Source organism: Carassius gibelio, chromosome B22 (genome assembly GCF_023724105.1).
Source record: "Carassius gibelio isolate Cgi1373 ecotype wild population from Czech Republic chromosome B22, carGib1.2-hapl.c, whole genome shotgun sequence".
Lineage (NCBI taxonomy): Eukaryota > Metazoa > Chordata > Actinopteri > Cypriniformes > Cyprinidae > Carassius > Carassius gibelio.
In genome coordinates this window covers 37037576-37045367 of record NC_068417.1, presented here as the reverse complement: position 1 = coordinate 37045367, position 7792 = coordinate 37037576, and the positions used below count along the sequence as shown (strand labels likewise).

The window sequence follows — 7792 nt, the reverse complement described above, 5'->3', positions numbered from 1 at the left end:
ACAACACAAACATATTTTTTATTTTTTATTATGTCATTTATTTGCACAATCGTCCATTAAGTATTTATCAAATACTGAAAAGAAACTCTACAAACAGAACACACCGGTTCACTTTCTTATTTTCATTAATGTCTGAAAACAAAACAAAGCCTATAAAAGAGTTCAACTCCTTTAAAAAGGGAAATAGAAAAACAAATTGTAAATGTAAAAAAAAAAAAAAAACACAATGCAGCCATGGTTAAAATCATTTTAGTATCTGTATGACAATTCAAACCAGTATAAATGATATGAAATGGCAGTATACTGTATGTTTATGTACACACATTACAAAGAATAGAAGAAGAGAAGCTTTCCTTAGTGGTTCATTCAAATTCAATACTGTCCAACTTAAAAATACGGCTTGTGCAAATGTCTGCATTTCCTTTCGTAACAGACAGATCGAATATTAGTGTTCTCTCAGTTTTAAAGATTTAAGAAAAAGCATCTCATGTTGCCCTAAAAGTAGTGCTTAGGACCTAAATGGTTGAACAAACCCCAACAGTCCACCTCACAACACAAAACCAGTACAAAAACTTTGTTAAAACAGAATGAAAAAAAAAAAAAACAGTAACAGTTCCCTCCATTAAAGACATGATTACATCATTTTATACGCAATGTAACTATATCACAGTTGGCTGTAAAATAACGCCACAAGCCATTAAAGCAAACTCAATGAAATTAATACTGAAAAAAACACATCTTTCTCTCACACACACAGATACAACCACAGGTAAAGCGGCTCTCACCCTCCCTCAGTATTTACAAACAGGTCATTCCTGTAAAGGGACTTTTGATAAGGGGAAAGAACATAAACAGATCCACCACAGAAGTTACAAAAAGTTATCATCCTAACAATGTTTTAGTATGAGCCCTTATTAGCCGGCAGTAACTGTACCCTGTATTCAACACAAAGACACAGCCTTTCTAAAAACACTTGGTAACACGGTCACCGTGAACGATCTGAGATGGCAGGTAGAAATGTTAAAAGAGTAAAAAGTGAAAATATCTGCTCATCGCCCCACACAGAGGGAATAAAACGATTTAAAGGGCTTTTTAAAGCATTTTGAGATCTCCCTTTAGATTGAACCCACACAAACTGCCTTCTTCATTACAAAATACCAAAGCACGCTAGTGATATTCATCCAGGTAATTAAAAGATGAAAAAGTAGTGTATTAAATAACCAAAAGACACTTTTCTTAATCTAAAAGTATTCATGTTACTTAAATTTAAAGGACATGCTCTTTATGATTCACAGCTATGCTAAATCATTTAACAAACTGTAACATAAACCCCTCCCACCAGTTATGTGGCCCCTCCCTCTTGCAGCCGAACTCCTCCCACTTGTCATTTAAAGGAACACTTCACCCAAAACTGGATTTTTTTTGTCGTCATCAACTTACAGACATCAAAACGGGCACAGAATGAGATTTAAGAGCTACAGGGAACTGATCCTCACACAAATCCGTCCTATTCCTTTAACGTCTCCCATTTGTAAATATTAACACGGCATTATCAAACGTTTTGAATGCAAATTCAATCAAGCTCACTTCATAAATCCCACCCTATATAATATTGTACACAGAACAATTATCAACACTGAAAATTTCACAGAAATAATAACAAACTCTAACCCAACAAAGTGCAAACTGAAGCTGCCGTGAAATAAAAGACAGCGTTTGTTTCAAAAACACCAATGATCCTTCCACCGCCAAAGCAACAAAAATGACAAGCAACATCACAGACAACATTTCTGTTGAGGACACAGGCTTTTAAATTGACCATTTCCACAGGAAAATCCACTTTATTCCACATCTGTACGTTCGCCTCGCGCTGAAGAAGCAGCAGCAGGTCACATGGGTTTGCTGTAGCCGAAGATCCCTACAGGGAAGTGTTTCACGTGAGTCGGCCACTGCGCGGCCAGCTGGAAAAACTTCACGTCGTGCCACTCTACGCCATCGATGGACACTGCAGAGACAAAGACCACGATAAACATGACTGCTGTGAGAAGTCACTCAATAATATATCTAATAGCAAATGCAGAATATCAGTCAACCTCTACTGCACATATAACATATATTGGTAACACTTTATAATAACTGTTAATCATTAGTTAAGCATTAGGAAACAGTTAATTCATCATTTATAAAGCATTAATAGACATTTATAAGCAGTTTATAAACACAGATATAAATGCTTTATACCTGATTTAAAAGCATATCTATAATGTGTTTAATAATTGTATTTTCATACTTTATTAATGATCAATTTATCATTTCTAAATTAAGTATAGCATTATTTACACACCAGTTATTAAGGAGTTGTCAATGGTTCGTAAGATCACTTAGAAATTGTAAGTAAATGATTAATAAACTATTTAAATGTGCATTCATACATCTTTTTATTCAGACATATAGTAATAGTTACTTATAGTGTTAATGAATGGTTTATTAACATGTATTTCTACTGTAATTCAGGGTTAATTCAGGTAGTTATAAAACATATGTAGTTGTTAGTTAACTATTTTTGTGAGCTCATCTAAAGTGAGGACTATTTATGCCTTGTAAAGCTTTTACAAATGAGATTTAAAGGCTGTTAATATTTCTATGTTCTGTATCAATGTGTGGTGTTTGTTTCCATTTTTGTTTAGAAGATAACTGAGTCTTTAAATATCATTTATAAATGCTTTACAAGGCATAACTAGACTCACTTTAGATGAGCTCACATGAATAGTTAACTGACCACTACTAAATGCTTTATAACTACCTGAATTTACTACATTTCTTGTGATCTTATGAATCACTGGCAACTCCTAAATAACTGGTTTGTAAATAATGCTATACTTCATTGAGAAATGATAAATTGTTCATGAATAAAGTATGAAAATACAATTATTAAACACATTATCGATATGCTTTTAAATCAAGAATAAAGCATTTATATCTGTATTTATAAACTGCTTATTACTGTCTATTAATGCTTTATAAATTACGAATTATCTGTTTACTAATGCTTAATGATTAATAGTGTGCAGTTATTATAAAGTGTTACCTTGTTGGTAACAATTCAAGAATCTTTACTGACACTATCGTTCAATTTAATGCATTCTTAGTGAATAAAAGTACTAATTTCTTAAAAATCTCTTATTGATCCCCAACTTTTACTATTATGATAATATAAAAACTCCTTTATATCCCTCAATAAGCACACATGCAACGTTTCACAACAAATATCACATTCAGTGACCGCAGGGTGGCAGTAGAGTGCATGCATCAAATGACACTTTCACTATGTACTTGACTGTATTCTGGGGTTTGTGTGTGTGGTTTACCCTTCAGCATGGTGTGCTGGTGTTTAGCGGTGCAGATGAGTCTGCTGATGCTGTCTATCACCTGACTCTTGGAGTCCACGTCCTTCTCTTTCAGCTTCTTGCTCAGGAAGATCACTGAGAGTAGAGGGAAACCAGACGTGAAGCAAATCAACCATGTTCACAGCTCTACGAGTCGGCAGCTCATTTGAACACACCTTTCTTGTTCTTCTCCTTCATGACAACGGTCATGGCCATTCCTGGAGGAGGTGTAGGCTCCCCTCCGTTGGGGATTCGGGAGACCTGCAGCGAGCGGAAGTTGCTCTTCAGCGTGTTCTTAATTCCCACGTCTCTCTTCTCACCTTCTTTCTTCTTCTCTGCGCCCTGTAACGTCCAGTAGTCCACCTGGAGACCCATCACCTCCCCACCGGTTCCTGGAGAACTGCATACACACGTGTTTGAGACACAAGTGTGAACGAGACGGTTTCACGTTGATTCATCAATGCATCAGTTGCATTGATGAACCTCATTTCTCATTATGTTGTGTCTGTGCACTAAAGTTGGTGACACTTCATTTTTGTCTTGGAATAACTTGATGAATGGTCATGTTAGACTCATCCTCAGGCTCTTTTCCAACCTCATTTCCTTACGATATATTCCTTGGTGTTTACACTACATTTGCACTACACATTTTCACAAGTGCATGCACCATTTCTCGTACCCTGCTCCAGAGAGACTGGCAGAAACAGAGGGGGATGACGGAGGGGTGGAGGTCATGTCTTTCCCATAGGGTGTTCCCGTCTGTGCTGGAGGTGAGGAGAGCATGCTCACACTGCCCACCATCACTGCGTCATCAGAGTCCACTGTCAGACGACACACACACACACACATCAGTCATGTTTCACTGCTGTTACTGTGTCCATTCCTGTCTCAGGTAAATCCTACCTGATGTAGATAAGCTGTGCTCCACAATCCCCACTTTCACCAACTGTAAGAAAACACATCAGAATCCTAAATTACATTTTTTGTAGTATTTTCCGTATGCACAGAATACCCTCAACATACATCCAGCACTGTGACATAAATGTAGGCCACATTGCAATGCTCGACTTAACGTTTTTAACATGATGCAATTAACCGCTAGTCATAACAACTGTGATTTATTACCAAAAGTTAATCCAATTTGATACAAAATTGGTTTGAAAAACGGTATAGATGATAACTGGAGATTATTATATTAATGATATGTACACGTTATACATACGTATGCATAAAGTCATAATCATGAGAAGATGTGACAATCATGCAAAAGTGTAGCATATCTGAAGTTTGTCTTTACACAATTTTGTTTCAAATATTTAATTCTACAGTATATACAGTAACTGGTACATCATTTTCTCTACACAACTAACACATTTGGTATAAAAATAACATAAAACTCATAAATGATGGCTATCTAAAATCTTGTTTTTAAACTTACACCTGCAGAACATGTTGTTAATGCTATTAATTTGTTTATTAAAAGTGGAGAAAAAAAGCCTCAAGCATAAAAATTCAAAACAACAACAACAAAAATCTCTGAATGCAAATTTGAGAGATTTCATTATTTTCCTGTAATAAACCTTACATAAACAACATTTTATAAAACTAGATAATTTGGTGTTGCTAAACATTTTTAGGCTAAATGAGATACTAATGTATTATTTGATATTATAATAGAATTATACTATATTATATAAAGGGCTGTCAAATGATGAATTGCGATTAATCACATCCAAAATAAAAGTTTCTGAGTACATAATATATGTGTGTATAAATACACACCCATGCATGTATATATTTAAAAAAATGTTTATATATAAATATATTTAGCTATAAATTATATGAATATAAATATAAACATGTAAATACATGTGAATATTTTCAATATATATGTATTTATATATACTTAATAAATATACACAGTACACACGTTACTTAAAACTTTTGTATTTATTATTGTATATATATATATATATATATATAAATTTGTTTTTTTTTTCACTATAAGAAACATGAGATATGTGCCTTTAATGTTTTTGTAATGGGACAACCAAGTATATCTGTGGAAAGTGCAGCTGACACTTTATAACAACAGCAGAGATGAAATGAAAGAGAGAGCCTTTCTCACCCCAATGAATGGGACAAACTTCTGGCAGGAGTCTTCGTCAGGGCTGTGGGGGTCAAACAGGAGGGAGTGGTTAGCACAGGCGGACAGGACGTGTAATGTTTCGTTATCAGTGAGGGTGGATGGTCTGAGAGATGCGTGTGAAGTCGTCAGGGGGTGAAAATGGGGGTGTCAGATCAGATAAGCCCCTTTCACACTGAGATTCTGGATAATACACAGGTAATGTGTCCCGGCAAATGTTCCCGGATCGTTAGATTTTGGTTCATTCACACTGCATGTGATTACCTGGAGTATGTGCATGCGTTCACACACAACCCGTAACGACACGTGACATCAGTGCGTGACGTGTGATGTACGAGTCGAAAACGCTAGGCATGTTAACTTTCACTGAAGCTAGTGAACGATCTCAGCGTCAGCGCGGATAGTGAGGAGCTAACTGATCTCTGCTTCGTTACAGTTTGCACATATTTTTAATCGCGATCTGTCTTCAAAGCAGCCGTTAAAAGAGTCGCGCGATAATGTGGTCATCACTACGACACAGACACATTGGGTCTGGCTTTTGCTCACAATGAGTTCGTTCCAAGACTGAACCTGGCAGTGTTATTAGTTCCCCAACCTGGAATCGATCCCGGGATGTGTTTGTGTTCACACATAAGGCGATCCGGCAATTTTTCGGCCATTTCCCGGGACCAACGTGCAGTGTGAAAGGGGCTATGTGTGACACAGAGGTGCCCTCTAATGCTGTGAGGTCACAGTGAGTGTGAGGGCTCATGCCATGAGAGGATGCTGGGATAGCTTCTTACATCCTCCACCAATCAGGGGGTGTAAGGCCGCAGGCTATGGGGCGCTTCATGTTTTAACTCATTGTTATATAATCTTCCGTGACTCTTTCCAAGCATCATCTAGAGCTGACAGAAGCTGCTCTCCAACACGCAAGAAACCAGAACACAAGGAACTTCTAGATTCTGGACTTAGTCGACTGTAATTGACAAAAACAGAGCCAGCACCGAATCGTCTCATGTAGCCAAACTCAAATATAAGCATAAAGTCTGATCCACTTTGCAGCTTTTTAAGGTCAAGAATCACCTACTTAGATGGGATGTCTGACCAACACGCACAATGACCAATCACAGCTGAGAAAGCTCTCAGCTTCCAGACATCTACTTGAGTTGACTTGAATAAAACTTGCTAAATTATTTAACCTCGAACCCGCAAACTCCACCAACTGGGTTAACGTCTTTTAATGGTGCGAGCACACCAAAAGGAAAATTAATTATTCATGCAAGTAGATTAAATATAAAGTAATTTGACTTTGTTTGTAATCTACTCGCACAAATAATTATGCAAATTCATGACGCAATTGCTGTGAATGTGCAACGTACGCTCAGTCGGGTATCAGTTCACATGATGCATCGTCACGCAAGTCAATCTGCGAAGAGCTTACTGACAGGTCTGGTGCTATAAGAAAATGGAGGAGAGCATTGGGAGATGTTTTAATCTGAACTAAAAAATCCAACAAAGAATCTACAGCGATAACGCAATGCAAATTTTCTCTTTGCTTTTGGTATGCACACACCACAAGAGTTTCCCGTTTTAAAACGTGCCAGGTTCTTTGCCATTTTAAAGAAAAGTTTAAACGTAAAAATATTTCAGAACAATTTCCCTATGCATTGAATACAACTTATCACTCTAAACATGAATTATGAATTATCATTAAATATCAAATTAGTGCAATAGTCAAATTAGTCGCACCACATGACATCGTATTCAATTAATTAATAATTATTTGGTATTTTAAGAGACTTATTGACCTGAACAAAAAAATCAGTCTCTCTATAACATGATTTCCTGTTTTTTTTTTTTTTTAAATAATAAAACTAATTTCCCTGCATGTTTAGCTGGTCACACCACATGACTGACTTCAGCCAACTTTTTCAAGCCATTTTTGTTAGAAATTAAGTTTCGATTTGCTTGGCCAAGAGGAGAAAATGCGACTTCAAGCACATCTAATCAATTCTCAATGAGAGAATTCTGTCTTGCACAACATTTCGGAAATAAATTGTGCTCTGAACACAGTTTAATGTTTATTTTAGGCTCTGCTCTGATGCGTCATCTAATACGATTGTAAAATGATGGGTTGGAGTTATTGTTGATATTTTAATGTGGTCTGCTGTCCATTCTCACTTCATTCATTTCTCTTTGTTGCCTGTCTATAGGTGTTTCCTCACGTTCTGTACCCCTGGGTTTCTCTCTCTATATCCACCTTCATCTTTCTCTATTT

At 36.5% G+C, this 7792-nt stretch overlaps 1 protein-coding gene across 4 annotated transcripts in view; it reads right to left on the bottom strand.

Annotated features, from left to right (window-relative positions):
• Positions 1-14: 14 nt before the first annotated feature.
• LOC127988104 (phosphofurin acidic cluster sorting protein 2) overlaps positions 15-7792 on the bottom strand; it is a 49199-nt gene continuing 41421 nt past the window's right edge. For all 4 annotated transcript variants that reach the window (XM_052590646.1, XM_052590648.1, XM_052590649.1 and 1 more), the window contains 6 exons: positions 5515-5557; positions 4290-4332; positions 4066-4207; positions 3563-3786; positions 3369-3482; positions 15-2005 (listed from right to left, as the gene is read on the bottom strand). In XM_052590646.1, the coding sequence (XP_052446606.1) occupies positions 1890-2005; positions 3369-3482; positions 3563-3786; positions 4066-4207; positions 4290-4332; positions 5515-5557 (682 nt within the window). In that variant the 3' untranslated portion in view covers positions 15-1889. The remainder of the gene's footprint in view (positions 2006-3368; positions 3483-3562; positions 3787-4065; positions 4208-4289; positions 4333-5514; positions 5558-7792) is intronic.